This window comes from Apiospora aurea, assembly GCF_038362705.1.
Source record: "Apiospora aurea strain CBS 24483 chromosome Unknown utg000010l_segment0_segment0, whole genome shotgun sequence".
NCBI classification, from domain to species: domain Eukaryota; kingdom Fungi; phylum Ascomycota; class Sordariomycetes; order Amphisphaeriales; family Apiosporaceae; genus Apiospora; species Apiospora aurea.
Window position 1 is genome coordinate 1,588,257 of NW_027117397.1, and position 18,088 is coordinate 1,606,344.

At 53.4% G+C, this 18,088-nt stretch overlaps 8 protein-coding genes across 8 annotated transcripts; 5 read left to right on the forward strand and 3 right to left on the reverse strand.

The window, feature by feature from the left end:
* Positions 1-44: 44 nt before the first annotated feature.
* Positions 45-1,359, forward strand: PG986_014533 (uncharacterized protein; the record flags this gene model as incomplete). The annotated part of the gene is made up of 3 exons (XM_066850755.1): positions 45-105; positions 201-394; positions 454-1,359. The coding sequence occupies 3 exons, from the start codon at positions 45-47 to the stop codon at positions 1,357-1,359; spliced, it is 1,161 nt and encodes a 386-aa protein (XP_066692993.1).
* Positions 1,360-2,172: 813 nt separating this feature from the next.
* PG986_014534 (uncharacterized protein) lies at positions 2,173-2,573 on the reverse strand (the record flags this gene model as incomplete). Its single annotated transcript, XM_066850756.1, has 2 exons — positions 2,173-2,278; positions 2,347-2,573. The coding sequence occupies 2 exons, from the start codon at positions 2,571-2,573 to the stop codon at positions 2,173-2,175; spliced, it is 333 nt and encodes a 110-aa protein (XP_066692994.1).
* Positions 2,574-3,536: 963 nt separating this feature from the next.
* Positions 3,537-3,851, forward strand: PG986_014535 (uncharacterized protein; the record flags this gene model as incomplete). Its single annotated transcript, XM_066850757.1, has 1 exon — positions 3,537-3,851. One exon carries the CDS (start codon positions 3,537-3,539, stop codon positions 3,849-3,851), a length of 315 nt encoding a protein of 104 aa, XP_066692995.1.
* A 627-nt stretch (positions 3,852-4,478) lies between these two features.
* Positions 4,479-5,398, forward strand: PG986_014536 (alcohol oxidase; the record flags this gene model as incomplete). The annotated part of the gene is made up of 2 exons (XM_066850758.1): positions 4,479-4,697; positions 4,886-5,398. The coding sequence occupies 2 exons, from the start codon at positions 4,479-4,481 to the stop codon at positions 5,396-5,398; spliced, it is 732 nt and encodes a 243-aa protein (XP_066692996.1).
* A 378-nt stretch (positions 5,399-5,776) lies between these two features.
* Positions 5,777-7,088, reverse strand: PG986_014537 (uncharacterized protein; the record flags this gene model as incomplete). The annotated part of the gene is made up of 2 exons (XM_066850759.1): positions 5,777-6,400; positions 6,468-7,088. The coding sequence occupies 2 exons, from the start codon at positions 7,086-7,088 to the stop codon at positions 5,777-5,779; spliced, it is 1,245 nt and encodes a 414-aa protein (XP_066692997.1).
* A 164-nt stretch (positions 7,089-7,252) lies between these two features.
* Positions 7,253-8,442, forward strand: PG986_014538 (uncharacterized protein; the record flags this gene model as incomplete). The annotated part of the gene is made up of 3 exons (XM_066850760.1): positions 7,253-7,289; positions 7,327-8,011; positions 8,073-8,442. 3 exons carry the CDS (start codon positions 7,253-7,255, stop codon positions 8,440-8,442), a joined length of 1,092 nt encoding a protein of 363 aa, XP_066692998.1.
* A 235-nt stretch (positions 8,443-8,677) lies between these two features.
* PG986_014539 (uncharacterized protein) lies at positions 8,678-9,819 on the reverse strand (the record flags this gene model as incomplete). Its single annotated transcript, XM_066850761.1, has 2 exons — positions 8,678-9,483; positions 9,717-9,819. The coding sequence occupies 2 exons, from the start codon at positions 9,817-9,819 to the stop codon at positions 8,678-8,680; spliced, it is 909 nt and encodes a 302-aa protein (XP_066692999.1).
* Positions 9,820-13,084: 3,265 nt separating this feature from the next.
* On the forward strand, positions 13,085-15,283 carry PG986_014540 (uncharacterized protein; the record flags this gene model as incomplete). The annotated part of the gene is made up of 7 exons (XM_066850762.1): positions 13,085-13,453; positions 13,579-13,667; positions 13,720-13,852; positions 13,913-14,386; positions 14,441-14,782; positions 14,893-14,985; positions 15,035-15,283. 7 exons carry the CDS (start codon positions 13,085-13,087, stop codon positions 15,281-15,283), a joined length of 1,749 nt encoding a protein of 582 aa, XP_066693000.1.
* Between the last annotated feature and the right edge of the window lie 2,805 nt (positions 15,284-18,088).

The following is an 18,088-nucleotide window of genomic DNA, read 5'->3' on the forward strand; positions in this document are numbered from 1 at the left end:
AACACTCATTTTCTCGAAAGCTTTCATCCAGTATCTCTTACATCATGAAGATCCAACTTCTTTTTGCTGCAACATCCCTGTTGCAGCTGTCGGTTGCGCAGCCGAGTAAGTCCTCATCCCCTCGATTTTGGAAAGCGTACAGTGTCACGACGCCGAGAGCTTGTGGGTGATAGCGTGTGGGCTAATATTGATATGTGTAGGACGTCACGGTCATCCTCACGACGTCCATCACCGCCGGGCTTTCATCCCCAAGCGCGACAAGGTTACCGTCACCGATGCCAAATTCACCAAGCCTACCGAGATCCCCGAGGTCGTCGTCTATGTCGATCAGTTCGGCAATCCTGTTCGCACTGCCACCGAGACGGTTGTAGTCGCCCCCGCTTCAGTGCCGCCTGTGCCTGCGTCCCCTGCTCCCCAGGCTCCTCAGTCGCAGCCGCCTCCGCCGGCCCCCAGCCTTTGACATCGATCAAGCCTGTTCCTCAGCCAAGCGCCGCGAGCTCGGTTGCGCCCCCGCCTAAGAGTTCGGCCTCTGCCGTGCCGCCGCCTACCAGTGAGGATAGCACCCGCCACGGAATCACCTACTCACCCTACAAGGGAGCTGGCGGCTGCAAGTCCGCCGCCGAAGTTGATGCCGACTTCGCCCTCTTCGCTAAGGACCACGGGGTTATTCGCCTCTACGGTGTTGACTGTGACCAGGTTGCTTCCGGCTATGCCGCAGCGAAGAAGTACGGCAACAAACTTATGCTCGGTATCTTTGATATCAACAGCATTGCTCAAGCTGTGTCCACAATGGCTGCTGGCGTCAAGAACGACTGGAGCATTGTCGACACAGTCAGTGTCGGAAACGAGTTGGTCAACAATGGTGCCGCCCAGGTAGGCCAAATGCTCGGTGCCATCGAACAGACGCGGACTGCCTTGCGCGCTAAGGGCTACAAGGGTCCAGTTGTCACTGTCGACACTTTTGTCGCCGTCATTGCCCACCCGGAGCTTTGCGATGCCTCCGACTACTGCGCCGTCAACGTCCATCCTTTCTTTGACCCGAACACGCCATGTGCCAAGGCTGGCAGCTTCATCACTTCCACTGTCGGTCGAATCCGCGAGAAGTTGAGCGATCCTAAGAAGCGCATTGTCGTGACGGAGACTGGCTGGCCTTGGAAGGGCACTGCCAATGGTGCCGCGGTTCCTGGCATGGACACACAGGCGACCGCCATCGCTTCCATCAAGACCTCGTTCACTTCGAACCCTGCCGATTGCATCTTGTTCACGGCTTTCAACGACATGTGGAAGAAGCCCGACGCTGGCACGTTCTTTGCTGAGCAATTCTGGGGTATAGGCGCCCGCTACTCACCTGTCGATTAGAACGTCGGCCACTGGTGATTAGGCGGACAGGACCTTACCCACAAAGACGTGTCAGATTTACGAGGTCCTCGACGGAGGGCAAGGGCGTTTGGGTTTCACGCAAGCAAGCAAGCTTTCTCTTTGATTTCGACTTTTCAAGCATGAGGGATGAAACCATGATACGTGCGAATGATTTGGATCAGGGCGGCCTTGTTGTTGTTGGCGTTGGCCCTTGAATATGGCAGAGCTCCCGATGGGAGAGCTTTGACACCCCCGTCCTAGGGGCGAACGCATGGGACAAGCAAGGCACTATCCTATTCTTGTGAATATGATATACTGTATTCTTTTCCTGAAAAAGGTGGCTTAATCAATCATTCTCATGACTGAACTTTGTTTTACACCATATCCATATTGTGACATGGTGCAGCTCACTAACTACAGAGCAAGTATGACAGCTGCAAGGACCACCACTGCTCCATATAACATAGATGTAGGAGCTGTTACAACTGCCCCGCTCGGGCCTTGGGATGTGGTCGTAGTGGAACTTCCCTCCTCTCCGCCTGCTCCAGTGCCGGTCGGGGTCGGGGTAGATAGGGGAGGTTCCGTAGTCCCGGCAGGAAACCAGGTGCTTGTCACAGTCCTCGACCCGCTTGTGAAGATGGACGTCAAGGGTGGTTCGCCTAGCGTCAGGACACCCCATTGCATCCGATCGCCCGTGAAGGTGATCGTGCCGGATTGGGAGAGGGGGCTGGTTGGGCCCAATGGAGGGGTATCTTTCAAAGGGTGGGGAAAAGTGACAGTAGGGAGGGATCTCGGGCGAGAAGGAACGGAACACTAATAAGAAGAAGGGTAGGCTTTCTTACAGTCGGGGGCGATGGAGCTGGAGTAGGAGCAGGTCGCGGCGGTGGTGGATTCGAGGACGCAGGTTTGGGTGTGCGAGCTGTTCTCCGGATGTAAACCCAGAAACGGAGAGCGGGTCGTGTGAGGAGGCTATGGATGGCAACTTACAAGCTCCCAGCGAGCGTAGCCCCGCGCTGGAACGTGCTGGGGCCGATGGCAAAGGTCAGGGGCGGGCCGGCGACGATTTCGCAGTCGGGGGCCGTGAGCGTGGGGAGTGCCGGGAGCTTTGTGATGGCTGCGGGTCTCCGGGTTCGTCGTTGTTGGGGGCGGCGGCCTGGGGGCGCAGAAGATGGTGTAGGTTGTTTGGTCTCCGGACTGGGAGGTGGATTGGTCATGTCAGCGGGCCGGTGAGGTTAGAAAGGCGCCCTTTTGAAGAGACGATGGACGGAGGTGTAGAGAAGCATGGAGAAGGGGGTCAGTCATACTGTGGCAATAGCGCTGCCACGGAGCCTGTTCCAATGCCAGGCGCTGTAGCCCGGGTGCCACACGGTTACGGAGGAGGATTGGTCTGCTACGCCGACGGAGGACGAACCAGGGAACATGGGGGCTAGAATGAGTAATGGCAGAAGCAGGCGCATGAGCCATGGTGGTGAATGCAGAGATATCGTAGACATTGTGGCTGCCGTCGAGAAGTACTAGATATAGATCTTTTTTTTTTTTTTTTTTTTTTTATACGAAAAAAGGTGACAGATGTTCAATTGTGAGTTCGTCAGTCAGCCGGGAGCGAGCGTTGCTTTTGATCGAACGATCAGTCAAGTCAGATGGCGGTCCCGTTCTGCCGAGGAGGATCCTCCGAACCGCTCCCCTGGGTCAAGCAGATGAGGCCAGGACTACGCAACAGGTTAGCGCCGAAGAGGTGGTTGCTTTCCTATATGCATGTAAGACGACATGCCAAGAGCCCGCCGCATGAGACGCTGTCGTGGAAGACTTGGCCAAGAGTTCTTCCCGCCTTCCACATGGTTCTTGAACTACATCTTTCTTCTATGAAGAGGTCGCGATGTCATTTTGCTACATAGGTAGGGGATCTTGTACCCATCCCTGTTGGGGACCTCCCAACTAACGACCGGTCTCATCGCGCAAGCTCAGATCTTCCCAGCATGGCGAAGCTGTCCAGAGTGGCCCTCCCTCTGATGCGGTGTGCTCTCGCGGAACGTGGCGCGTTCCGCCTCGCCTCCTGTTCCTCCTCGGCGCCGCCTGGCGGCTTGAACACGCGCGCGAGATTAGGGGACCGAGCAGCGGCAAGCTGACGCAGATGACGGCGACGGTTCTGGACCACTCAGTCGACTCGCTCATCGGACATGCGGCCAGTTCCTGCTCACAGTAGTCCGAGCGAGAAGACGCCCATCAAAGCCGCTCTCATGGCCGGTCGCGTCTTGAGGTCTAGCAGAGCCTTCACAGGCAGGGACAGGATGACGAGATCGGTGGCAGCGTTGGACGAACCAAGGGCGACGCAGCTGCCGACTTGGGAGTCGCAACTACATCTTGACGAGCGTAATCGCGATGGCGTAGATGATGATCCGATGCGCCCGTACGACGGGATGCGATGGGAACACTGTGACCCCAGGGAGGCCAACTTCTTGGCTGGTAACGCTGGATTTGGCAATCCATACTAAACAGCAACTGGGAAAGCGACATCGCGATACGGCTATATTAACTCTCTTATATCCTTTCCTAATTCCAATTGCCCTGCGAACACTTGTATGCTTGGATGATTGCATCGTGAGCCTCGCTGTCTCGGTAAGGGCGGTTGGAAGCTGCACCGCGTGTAGTTAAGGCGCTTGCGGGGGCCCTTACAGAACCCAGCCCCCTTGCATTTATACGGGACACGCATCCATGTCAGAAGTATGGTTTCCGCAATCAAGTACGTTCCTGGCCAACCATACTGCAGGACCCCTATCAGCCTCAGCTAAGGTCCCGTTTTGGGTCAGCTAATGCCGTTCCGCCCAATCGGATAATGATTACTATGCACTCATGCAGTCGGATCTCGCCTCTATGGAGCCGCCCAGATCATATCTCGTCGAAGCGGGTATACTTTCATTGGGATACTGCAGATCGATAACCTATTACCCCCTCACGATGCCAGCGCTTTGATCTGCCATTAAAGACAGGACCTGTTTGCACCAAATCTCCCTCAACTCTCCTTGCTTCAATGCTGACTTCCCTTGAGAAATCGCCCTCTGATTCTGCCCAAGAACGAGCCGCCTGACAGTTATACAAAGTCGGCTACGTAAGTAACCAGCATGACGAAATCGCCGCCGTCGTTCGATTACATCGTGGTCGGAGGGGGTACCGCCGGGCTCGCCGTGGCTTCTCGCCTGTCCGAGGACGAGGCCGTTCGGGTGCTCGTGATTGAGGCCGGAGGCGACCACGGCAGCGACCCGCTCGTGTCCACGCCGGGAGCCCTCGTCGGACAGTATGGCGATCCGAAATACGACTGGAACTTCCGGTCTGTTCCCCAGGTCAGTTTATTGGTCGCCTATGTATTTGGCCGTGTCATGATAAGACGGAAGAAGGGACGGTCGAACTAACGGTGTTTCTAACAACAGGAAGCCCTCAACGGCCGCTCAGTCAACCAGGCGCGAGGCCGCGGCCTCGGAGGCTGCTCCAGCCTGAACTTCATGATGTGGCTCCATCCCTCCCGCGCCAGCCTGGACGCGTGGGCGAGGCTCGGCAACCCGGGCTGGGCCCGAACCACCCGGCCTCGCGCGGCGCCGTCCACATCGCCTCGCCCGATATCCGGGTCCGGCCCCGCCTCGACCCCAAGTACATGAGCCACCCGCTCGACCTCGAGGTCCTGGCCCGGCACGTGCAGTTCGTCGAGAAGATCGTCGCGACCAAGCCGCTGCGGTCCTCGTTCAAGATGGGGGAGGGCGGGGCCCGGCTGCCGCCGGGACTGGTGGGCGATACGCTCGAGGGGGCCAAGGAGATCGTAAGGAGGCGGCTGGTCTCGATCTGGCACGTTACCGGGACGTGCGCTATGCTGCCGCGGGAGAAAGGTGGCGTGGTGGATCGGCAGCTGCGCGTGTACGGGACGAGGAATGTGCGGGTGGTGGATGCGAGTGTGTTTCCGCTGCAGCCGTTGGGGAACACGCAGTCGGTGGTGTACGCGGTTGCGGAGAGGGCAGCGGATCCGATAAATAATTGCGAAAGTGTGACATAATTGTCCCTCTTCCCAATCCCCTTCTGAACTCATCTCGAAGCCTTTCCGTAACCTGTTGGTTCAGTGATTCGCGGCAGGAGATTGGCAAATAAGCATATGTGCCAGTACTTGCAGAGGCGTCGTAACAAGATCGAATCAAAACCAAAAATATACTTCAAACAAGTAGATTTAACCATGAACTCGTCTGTGTATGCTATTGCATAGTCCCCTGTTTCCTATTGAGCCATAGTTGGTAACTTGGGTCTCAGCTGGGACAGTTGTAGGCTCTCGCCAGCGATCTTTCAAACTCCCCAATTCCATGTGTATCGCGACATATATCAGCAGTCATACACGGTCGGAGGCTTCTGAGACACGGGGTAAGGTTTTTTGCCATTTGGCTTAGCTACCCAGCAACACGTGGTGAGGCTTTGGCGTGTGAGGAACCCCCAATATAGCGGTGGAAACAAATTTTGCCTCCTTTAAACCCAAAGGTGTTTTGATCACAACTTGTTCATCGCCCTTTTCGTCGCCAAGTGGGGTGAAGTCCCGGTTTGCAGCCCATTTCGGGGCTTTCTTCAGTATCCAATCCAGACCATCCATCATCGGCATCCGAAGACCGAGGTCGGCTCGCCGGGCGATTTGGGACTCTGCGGCGTCTGACCCTGTCGAAGTCTCGCCTACTTCTTGTTCCAGGTCTTCTGATAGAGTCTCACTGGATCCTTCCGAGGCTTCGTCGAAGAACTGAAGAAAATCCTCATGATCATCCATATCATCGACCGTTGCATCCGAAGTTGTTGCGGTTGGATCCCTCAAAATCAAGGCATGCCGAACCGTCATGGCATACATCTCACCGCCGAGCCTGAGGACGCCGCCTAGTGTGGCTGACGTGACGACATGGTTGCCATGCCTGATCTCGATCCCGATCCCATTAAATGTATCGCAATCCCAGACCAGGCCTTTTCGAAGGCCGCCGTGGAACCCTGCAAAGCTCGTGAGGGGTCCCTCCCCGGTCTTTTTGGCAGTCTTTTCATACGGTTCTGGGACTGCTCCGATTTTGGACGTATCCCGGGGCGAATCCCAGGCCTCTAACCACCCCTTGGCATCGGTCCTCGTCCAGCCGGAGAAGTGCATGTTGCCAGGTGGGAAGTAGGGGTCCATCAAAAAAGCTTCCGAGGCGGTCGACCCGTGCCTTTGTCTGGTCCTTTTCATCATTTGCCACGGATCCTGGCGGAGCTACTACTTTTGCTGGCAGGCCAAAGCATTTAAAACCGTCCGGCGAGAGAAGATGGCTTCTGGTGAGGTGAACTCCGATCATCTTGAAGAACCACGTTTCTGGGCTGATGGCAGCTACATAGGGGCTGGCATGGCCCTGATCCAGTCCCAGTAGAAAGCAATCAAGGATATAGTGCGGCAAGTCGTTCCCAGTACATTCGCCCGGCTCTCCCTTTGGTTTCTTGGCAACCCATACAGGGCGTTTCTCTTGGATGAAGGAATGGAGTGGACCTCTGAGTTTCTCCCATTTCTCGGCGACAAGGCCGACAACTGTCCAGCCAGTGCTTTGATATTTGATGGGGCCAAGGCTCTGTCTTTGGTGAAAGGCTTCGGTTCCAAAGGACTGGGCATATTTCGGATCCGTCCTTGGATATTTAAGTCGACCGGCAAGAGACGACGTTGTTGTATTTGCCGTTGATACGACGGTAGTCGTGGCCATCGTTGCCGTTGCCATCTCTATCCAAATGGCCGGGAATGCGATCAGAGAAAGGTGACACGTATTTCAACTGCAGGCGCTGATTGGAATCTCCGGGGTGGCTGACGCACTCGTCGGGGTAAAACTGGCAAGGCATTCTGGTTGGGTCGCACGAGAACGGCCTTAAAATGCAGGCCTCCCCCAACGTCGGAAACGTGCCAGCCAGTTCGTTCTTAGAGATCTTCCACAATTGCGACGATAGGAGGTGGAATGTCAACAAATCTCCAGCCGGGGCGGCTACTCCAAGGGTCCATCTTCACGCCCAACGCTTTGTCTGCTGATGCGAAAGCGCTCTTCTTGGATTCTATTTGGCCCAGAAGCTCTCTCTCCAAGACTTCATCGACAGCAGACTTTGATGCGTACTTTGCATACCTCCGACAGGAGGTCAATCGTACGGATCCAGATGGCCACATAGTCAACTCTTATAACGACATTGTATGGGTCATCACCCTCGTGTCCAGGAGTCCCACGGAGAAACTTGCTGATCTACAAAGCACGATACAGACGGCACACCCCAGAGGCAATGAGCAGAAAGTCTCCGCGTCCTTGGAATTGTCCTTGAGGCTGTGGCTGTTGATCAATGTCCGGATACTCATGCCGGCAGACACACAGGACATGCACAACAGCCTGCCCTGGCCCAAGGGCCAGTGTCTGCAGGAAGTTCTCAGTCGGGTTATAGTGTCGTCTACCAATAACATCCCAGGACAGCTTGGCGCTGGCAGCGGGAAGTTCTCCGTGTACCTGAATGTTGCCGACATGAAAAGAATCGCTGGCTACCGGATCGTTTGGACCAACAGACTGCTAGACCATCTGGATACAGAAGGCTCTTCGATATACATGTTCCATCACGTGTCGGTATTAAAGCGTCTGAAAGAATCCCTGCCCCGGTAAATAAATACCTTTTGCACTTCCTAAGTTTGGTGATGTCTCTGAACACCATGATCATAGCAACCTGCTTCCACCCGCATACTTTGACGAAACACTCGCTACCATCAAGCTCATGATTCCACACAGCCAGCCGGGCTGCAACGCCTGGCTCGAGGGACAGATTTCCCAATACAGCCTGGACGCCAATGTCCGGTACCGCGAGTCGGCCAACCGGGATAAAGACGGGTACGCCCACTGGCACCACCGGCTCTCGCTCATCGCCGAGACCTTCGACATGACGGGACCATCCACGTTCAGGCAGTGGTGGTACGATCGGCGGAACATGGAGCGGTGGTGGGGGTTCTGGCTGCTGGTAATTGGCGTGTTCCTGGCAGTCTTGTTCGGTCTGATCCAGTCAGTCACGGGGATTCTGCAGGTGCTCAAAGATTGAACGGGGGTTCCTTGTTCGGGTCGCCATGCCGGAGTTGTAATATTTCTAAATTTCGCCAGGGTGTTGATACCCAATCAACACCATCCTTACAACTCTCAAGACATACCAACTCCACATCGCTTGTTGAGAACGCACAAATAAGGTGGCCCGTGACCACCTGTTCTTGTATGCTACCTAGCCATAACCCCGTCTACCGTAAGAACATGGGGCGTAAACAAATACCAATCAACTATTTCTAGCTAATGGCGCGCATGGTCATTTCCACGACAGCAAAAGTACCTGCACTCACAGGCATGGCCCTCAGCAGGGTCGGAGCGAGTCCCTTCCAGAACCCGCGCATGCCCTCGGCCCTCCAAGTCTGTCCAAAGCAGTCACGCATCGTCTTGTACTTTTGGTCCTTGCCGAAGCCATCCGTCTGCATCTTGCTCTTGATGACGTCAAACGGGTAGCTGCCCAACCAGAGGGCCTCACCAGCCAGGCCACCGTACCAGGCGACCATGTAGCTGGGAACCTCCTTGCGGTCGATGTTGTTGCGCGCGGCATGCGCGTTCATCATCCACTCGAAGGACATGAACCACATACCGTAGGCCTGGGCCTCGCGCATGAGCGTCACGGCCTCGCCGCGGTAAAGACCACCCAATACGCCTTGGTGCGCCGACAGCTTGCGCACGCAGTCGAGGGGACCCGAGTAGAGGCGGCCCTCGCCGTGTGGCTGGGTCTGTAGCCGGATACGCACATGCTCAATGGGGCCTGATATGGCCGAGTTGGCGAGACCCGCGAACGCGCCCGCCGCGTAGTACTGCAAGTAGCTTAGATCTTTCTTTCCAGCGGCCTCGTTGGCGGTTTCGAAGTAACGCTTCGCGGCGCCAAAGGCACCAAACTGGATCGATACGCATGCGCCAATACCAATAAGAGGCGTCAACGTTCCTTTGTAGAAGGCGCGGGGGCCTTCATGCGTGTAGATGGCGGTGGCAGCGTCAAGGGCGGATTTGTATTGGGTGGTGGTTTGCAAGCGAACCTTGACGATATCGAATGGTTGGCCTGAAGAAAGATGGGTTAGCTGGGATTCGCGAAAGCTGCCACAGCACAGGAAGAGCCGAGATATTGAGATGAAACCAGATGTTCCAAGCTCGCGCAAAGTTTTTCGATCACAGGGAGCTTGGTTCCAAGTGTTGTCGCACAAAGCGAAGGAGCCCCAAAAGGACAAGCACCACTGAGCATGCGTATGGGTTTCTCCGCGTCCCGTCAATTGATACAGAATAGGAATCACTGACCAATGAGCACCTGGGCGACACCTCCTGTAGCTCCAGCGAACAGGTCCTTGGCCGTATCGAGGGCGCCGCCTCTCTCTTCCACTTCGGCAGCTGCGTCCGCCATCGTGCCTGCCCCGCACTCACTGATCGTCGGCCGCGGTTGGTCTAAGGGGAACGAACGATTGGCCGTAGGCTGGAGTTCGTATCCTCGTTTCCTGAGTGGACTGTGAGAGGCTTGCAGGCAGTTTGAATCGAGGCTCAGGCCAAGGGAGTTCGCTGGAACGTGGGTGGCAGGTGTCGGTCGAGGAAGGTGTGCGCGCTTTCACCGTAATCGTAATCTGGTCGGCGATGTAGGAGAATTATTAATTGGTCTAGCCAGGGCAGTCCCCAATTGCTTATCAGTAAACTTCCAGTGGGGCTTCTTAGGCGCATGCAGGGCCGCCCCAAGGGCCCAAAGTCCAATGACGTGCTTGCTGGAGCTGCTATTCTACCAAGCGCGCAACCCACGACCCATCTATGCCTTTGTATGTAAGCACCGAGCCTTCTCTGACCGTGGTTTATGGGGTGATATGCCGTGTTGGAGTGAAAGTCAAACAGCCGCTAAACTTGGAAGACAGCACGGTCTCCGTCCGAATCGCGTTGGCTACCTATTGCTCACCGAATACTCATGTTGCTTTTCGATCGGAAAGGAGGAAAGGGACCAGCTAAGCCTTTGCATCCACACCCAACAATATCTTCGGAACTGACGTGAGACATCTGCTTTACTCCATATGAGATCACAGCGCGAAAGCATTCGTCTCCCTCGCCAGCTAGACCGTTTGACCGGATTCCCTTCTGAATATTTCCAAGCAGTGCCGGGTGGAGGTATGCCAAGATTTTCCTGTCCCGCCCAATACCACTTCACCTCATATCGCCTCGTTGTAGCCAATATGAAACGGATTTCAACATGGATTTTTGGATGCTTGGCAGTCTGTCACTCCCGCTTTCTGCCGTTGGGCGAGCATGAAAATCGGTCATCGCTCATGGCAATATGCATTGCAGCGCCTCTTTTTACCTCCCAATAGCACTGGGGCTAGATTGGGGGCCATCCACTTCAACTCGCAGGAATATCGATGGAGATTTACGCCCCGTGTCCGGACCAAAACAGGCAGGCTGCAATCGACACGGCATGGCAATCTTGGGGAGCGTTCCGTGTTGGGCACGAAGCTCATGACTCGAAATGGAGCACGCCCTACTTGACGGAGTCAGGATCTGGCGAGCAGTCATCTGGGCAGTTGAGGTGACCTCCTCATGATGGCTGGGTGAGCGACTGAAAGGGGGACTGGGTGTGTGTCCCCTCAAATAATAGAGGTGGCCTCATTATTCTGGTCAGGAGTTGATATTGAACCAAGCAATGGCATCCTCAATCGCTACCGCAATCTTCAAGTCAAATGAATGCGTGCATAGAGTCATTGCCGTCGGCACTTGCCTTGTACGCCTTGGGGTGTCAAGACCGCTTAGTTGCTCGCAGATGGGTTGGAAGCGATACCCGTTGGGCTGCGCTGCAGCAAGGTCCTTTCTCTGGGAGTTGGTCGATCGCAAAATTTCCTAGAGATCAGGATTCGCTCCCCGACTTCGGAGGTGTGTAGAGCCTCACATCGGAATTTCTCGCTGTAAATGTCTTGTTCAGCCTTGCAACATGGGCGTCTAGTGGGGGTTGCCTTGGTCGCCTTCGTTGGGCGCCAACGGACCAAAGGGACACATATCTGCCTTGGACTCACTTAGCTCATGCTTCCTCCTTTCTACGTCCATACCCATTTCCAGCATCTCTTTGGGCTACTTTGCGTATCGTGAGTTCACTATCGGTCCTGTCCGTCGTCATTGGTCTTGGGGAAGCGACCAGTTGATATTGAACTCAGTCGGTGATGGGCAACGTAATACAATTGTAGCACCAGGCTGTAAACAGTCACTGTAGCTACACAGTGAGGTCTTCACAGTTTGCGTCTCTCACATGCCGACGTAGCTTTGCTAGACCAAGGAACATAACATTAAGTGTTCTGTGGAGTGCAGCTGCTTCCAACGACGAGAATGTATTATTATATTTTACTCTTGGACCAGTCAGTCTCAAGATATAACTAGTGCTGTTAGGTATTATTTATACCAGCTAAACCAGCCGGTTGGTTCGGATGGGATGATGCAATTGTCTGGGGGGGGGCAACTGCTCGGGTCATCTTTCGCCAGCCCCATTCTGGTAACGTAGGATATATAGCTCCCTAATGACTATATGAGCGAATGCTAATACGTCACATCCATGCACGGTTATCTCCCTGCAGGACAGCGCTTACACTCAAACTGCGGCAGATGTGCAGCCAAAGTTTCTGACGACGTCATTGGTAATGTCCGCCATGTTGTACGGTCAGGTCTGTCAGCCAAAGTTTCTAAATGCATCCCGCAAATTTCCTATGCGTCTCCTTGTGCCAGTACATATGCATGCAGTATTTGGTTATTGCTTTGGCAGACAGACACACACACTATCCCTCTCCCTCTCTCTCCGATCAACAGCCCCGACTACCTGTAGATCGCCGGGCAATGGCACTCAGCATGTTATACGCGTAGCTGATAGCTCACTTAATAACCTAGGTGTAGCTTTGAAATTGAGGGTGCCGTCCGAGACCGCAAGCATTGATCGTAACCATGATTCCTGATTCTTCCTAGTTCCATGTTTCACAGAGCCTTGTTCTATTGAAACAGAGCGTCTAATTTACGTCGGGCTATCTCTCATGTTCGACTGGTTTATGGAAAGTTGGGTCTCAATAAGGCTCAAAGTCGGTCCGATGACGCTCGCTGCTGAACTGCTGAAATGATTAGACCAATCAGAGTGTCGTCGAGTTGACACAGCATCCTCCTGAACGGCCTGCTGGACCAGCTATTTGCTTTCTCGTGAGGCATAGCCCGTATTAGTAACGACCTTGGTATTCCCAAGCGAATGAAGATTGGCAAGGCATACCAGAGATCACCGTCGACTATCACTTTTCATTCTGGGATCGAATGCAGAACTGCCACGGGTTCACTTTTGCTACAGTCACGAGATGAACGACTCCCTACCCTACCAATACTTCTTCATGTTGCCCAGCCTGCCATTATGGGGCGGGATCGGCTCTCGAATCAATGTAAATGCGAGAGATCCCATTTGCCAGGTAGGTTGAACATGCTGGTGTCAGGCTCGAGCCATCTTTCAATGTATCTTGTCAGGTAGAACGAGGCGACCTGCAAATGGTCTGGTATAAGATCCGGCAAGATATCATTTCTCAAGTCAATTTTCTGGTTCCTGGTACCCTGAGTCTTTTGATCAATATGAATTTTGCTTGACAGGGGCTCATTGGCTCCCACTGTCATGAGATACGGTCAAGATGCCCCCTATGTCCGCCGGCAAGCACGACCTGCTAGACCTCTACGAGTGGTGCGCAGAGTTCAACGAAGCTAGGGAGCCCATCCAAGGATATAACCAGGCCTACATAAGACCATTGACAGACTACAAAGGCGACACAGACGACATCACTCTTTTCACCGACGCGGACGAAGACCTTGGCCAGATGCCAAACCTAGAAGCAAACACTATTCTTGATTTCTGTCGCAATGTTAGGACCTTGGATGCTTTTAATAAAAGCCCCTCGAAAAAGCTCGTGGCTGTCGTGCACGAGTCTGACTCGACGGGAAGGACCAGGGGAAGCAACCGTCCCTTGACAGCAACTCAGCTACACGAGACCTTGTTGATACCAGTGAGACTTCATTCCCTTAATCCTCAATTAAATCTTTAAGATATATCAGCTAACGTCAGAGACTACAGAGATTCAATTCGAAAGGCCGGGTATTGTGCTCGAGAAACGACACTACTGGGGCCCAGCATGGAACGATGCACGGCGGAAACGGGACGGAGTCACCCAGCAACAATAATTCGACTGAAAACATCCCGAACGCAGAGAGACGCCTAGTGTAAGCTGCTAGTGAATTGAGTGATGCATCTCTTTCTGATACATGTTGGTAGTTTTGTGGTGAATCTTGATGAAAGTGCTGTCTGGGCTCTTGCTACAACGGCATCACCCATTGAAGTCAGAGCGATCCGGTCATTCATCTCCGACCACATTGAGTGGAAGGCCAGCTTGAATGTCAACATTCCTGTGAGTGTCGATGTTCCGTCTACCATATCGATTGCGCAGACCGGCTAACGTGGTATCTAGATCAAACTCCCACGTACCTTTGAAATGTCGTTTCATTTACCCTTCTACGTCATTAGAGACTCTTCTAAAGGCGGACCGTTCCACGATATCAGTAAATTGAGGCACTCTCCGAGTATTGACTTTATGCGCGAGACTTTTCAAGCTGATACAGGGCCTTCATTATCCGAGTACTTGTATCAGGTAGAGGCATCCTGTCTTGTAACAGGTCAAGACTCGCATATTTGGTCTGCCTACACAATCATCGACAGCTGCAGTGAATACGAGGATGGAGGCGTTCTAGAAGACTACCAGTCTCAGAAGGACGAGATGGGTAGCTTACACGACATGCTCGACCCAGTTACCGGGAAACCACTAGCTTGGCCATCCATGACGCCACGGGAGCTTTTCCTGGGGGTCCTCCACGTGCGCAGCGAGCAAGCCGGAAGAGAGTGGTGCAACACCGTGTCTCGGATACTGGCGAGATATCACAGTGTAGTTTGTTATACCCTTTCCCGTGTATGATTCGTCGTGGCTGATACTGGTAGCCAGAAAAACTCCTTCGATAAAAACCTCGCGCTAAGCTGGGCTGCCACGGAAGGCTACGATCACAGGAAAGACGTGCGAGACAGGGAAAAGGCTTACTTTCTCTGGGCTATCTCTGTCACCAAGCTTTTGGAAATGCTGAAGGACTGTCTCGATGAATGCACTTGTGCCTGGGACATGTTCACGGCGGGCGACCTTCGCTACTTCTTCGCTCCAGGGAAGGATTATGACATGACGCCGACGCAAAACCATCGAATGGTTGCGATAACTAAGAGCTTTAATCAAATGGCCATGTTGTCTCGAAAGCTGCATACAGTCAATGTTGGGCTGAAAAACACCATGAACGAGGTAAATATCGTCATGTTCGGCAGGGAATCTCGTAGGACAGCCGATCAAACTCGGCTTCCCTGGCTTTTTGTCAATACCTAAGTAAGAAACCCAGCTAACGCAGTTGAAAGCTCGGTCACCACCTTGCATACGAGAACAACGAGTCGGCCATCTTACAAATGGCGACCGCAAAAGACGTTAAGATCCTGACATGGGTGACATTCGTATGTTTCTACCCCTCATGCCAACGCCCTAATCACTGACGTTCCTCAGCACTCGCTTCCCTTCATGCTCGTGGCAGGCTTCATGAGTACTAGAGAAGAGATACTTCCTTTGCCAGAGACGCCCGCGACACTTATCGTGTCTCTAGTCGTGATTGAAGCAGTGCTCTGGATCATGTTGGACAGATTTGCGAACGGGAAATATATAGCAATCGTCAGGGGCACCGTGGACGCCTGCTTTCACTGGGTTAGGTGTGCTATACACTGCAAAGACAATAGTGAGTCATCTGAACCAGCGTAGGTGTAAAGTATCATGAATTCTATTTCAACTTGGTCGCGGATCGATGCGATTGATGGGTGGTGAGGCCTCGAGACGTACCGAAAGTTGGCTGACAACTGGGCTGGCGAAACCGGCTGAGATACCGAAAGTGGCTGGAGAGCTCTATCTAGCTTCTGGATGGAACTCCCCTTAATCACCATGACCTTGGCAAGGGGAATAAGCTACGAAGGCTGGCTACCCCATCCTAAAACCTGATAGTTCCTCGGAACTCTTTGAGTCGAACAGTGTGCACACCGAGTAGCACCGCAATGCATGCAGTCCTCTGTTGCCATTTTCATTTCTCCCTGGCCACACTGGCAGCACGTCCATCGGAAGGTGTATCGGGGTCTTCTAGGAGGCTGCGGCTCCGTTAGCTTTGGAAATCTTACTGTCAATGTGCCTTTACGTACAAGTTGTTTGTTTCTACCCCTATCAGGGGGCAAAAAGGGCAGATCCGAGCCAAACTCTCTATCCATTGTCTTTGTCTTTGTTCTGTTGCTTCCTCTACGCTCGTCGGTTGAATCCGATGGCTCCAAGTCGCCGATGGGAGCTCCACGAACCACAGCTCAGCCAGTCTGGCCATGGAAGGGCGGGCAAGCGCACTTGGGAAGTGATCTCCGCTATCGTATTGAGGTGAGATGATAAAGCAGGAAGAAGTAACGAATGATTTCCTGAATCCGGATGATAACAATGCCGGTAAGTTAGACTTCGCAGTCCTTTTCTTGAAATGGCATTCGGCCTTATTCAGTAACGGGTCTCATCTCGTCGGGTGTCTGTGGAACTCGCCTTGCATCGTGTCCGCAATCGCATTACTCAAATAGTAGGTGCATGAAATGAATATCCAATCAGCTTCCGCTGAACATGATCCCTGTTATCACGGCTGGACTGCATCCTTACACATAAAAGGCTTTACACAGAAGTCGACGTTGACCTACCTCTGCCGTCCACCGTGCAGGCTAACGAATACCAGCCACATCCTGCGTCGTACAATGAGAAAGGACCTGGGAAGTGTGAAAAGTACCGGTTGATTGAGGCGGCTGCAAGGCAGATCCAAGGTAGTTGCAGTCTCTTGCCCCATACCATCTTCAACTGTTAAGACTCCATGTTTCCCTGGATATGGCCTTCTCAGGCTGACTCACAATGCGCAAGCCACAATACACGCGGCTTGGTGAACTCAAAAAGCCGAGCCTGGTACAAACACGACAGACGTGGCTGACTCCTGCGACTAGTTACCTGATGTGTCGTAACCTGTTATAAGCACGGGCGGCTTTGTAATGAACTTGTTGAAATCCAGAACACCCCCACTGGCTCCAAGCAGCAGGAATCGCAGCATCAGACTGCGGGGCTGGCTAGTACAAGGCACAAAGCGAGATTCATTGTTGTGTGGTCTCCAGGGTCTTGGCCCGTTGTATTTGTTCATATCATCCTTCTTGATCTGAAGAGGGTGCCCGAGTGCGCCGGGATTGATGATGCCTCGCGTGAGAATGTATCCCGTACCGATACCGTCATGTATGGCACTGCGCGTTTTGATTTATACCACGCTGGCTTCCAGGAGAAGCGATAGAGCCGTAGATAAGCGATCTAGCTGGAAAGTTGCCGTTGTCTCGGGTGTTCCTGCCCAGGCCAATTCGTACGTAGACGGGGCCATCGGGAACCTCCGTGGGCTCCTTATCGACCGTCCTCTATTGAGTCTTTCCAGCCGTCGCAAGACACCAGGCGTGGCTCGATACAATCGTCCTCCACAATATTGCGGCCCCGGGAGGATGAGTGTGTTCCTTGTAGTGTCCCTGGTCCACCATGCTAACACCTAGGCCTTCCGCAATCCCGTACAGCTGACGGCGACAGCTCCCCGCTTGGCCCTCGTTCTTATCCCTCTTTCACACCTCGTTTTCGAGTCGCTCGGACTTGTAGGAGCTCTGGATGCCTGTCATACCGCATGCCACGTAAATCATTGTGTCTATTGAAGCTCGGTAGGTATAGCATGGTTGGCATTGTAAATCAATGTCACGGTAACACTTGCAGACAGACCCAACATGTCCTTATTGCGACAGCTACCAACCACTGTCGCAGCAATTGAGGCAGCACATCCCGCCCGCGGGGGTCTGGGGTAGGAGGTGAAGATCCAACCATACCCAATTCGGACCTTGGAACAATTTGGAATTTGGTCTTCTCAATGTGGGTTTGCGACCAGACAGGCTCATACTTGATTATATTCAATGTTACCTGCTGCGTCTGCATTAGATTGGTCACATGCTATCCGGCTTTGAATTTTGTCATACAATGCTTCAATGGTCCTGCCGGCGGCGACGCACTGGACAAGACAACCATCGGACAACGTCGACGAATTAGCAGCATGAAACGCGATGTACGGGATCAATCATCCAGATCAAGTAGCGAATGGAAATCCAGACGATTGTATTGGGGCTATCAGCACTATACAATCCCAATAGGAGTGAAACATTATCGGGAAGTTGTTGGACCTAGGACATCAAGCTCCATAGTCGATAACCATATGGCTAGGGGCGAGGAACTCGATCGGCACCATTTTGGACCTGACGGGAGGAGCTGGAAGTAGCCTCGAGCAGAGCGTTGAGTGCAGACGCTTCGTTACTGCTGTTTACTCTGGAACATGGTGGGCATGGAAGTGATTTCGATCCATTACCACCATCAACATCAATGATGGTTGGCAGAATGGTATAACAGTGGAATAGGGACTCACTCCGCCGTAATTTCAATGAATATTAAAACAACTATGTGGGATTATTTAAGAAAGAAGCACGCTTGTAA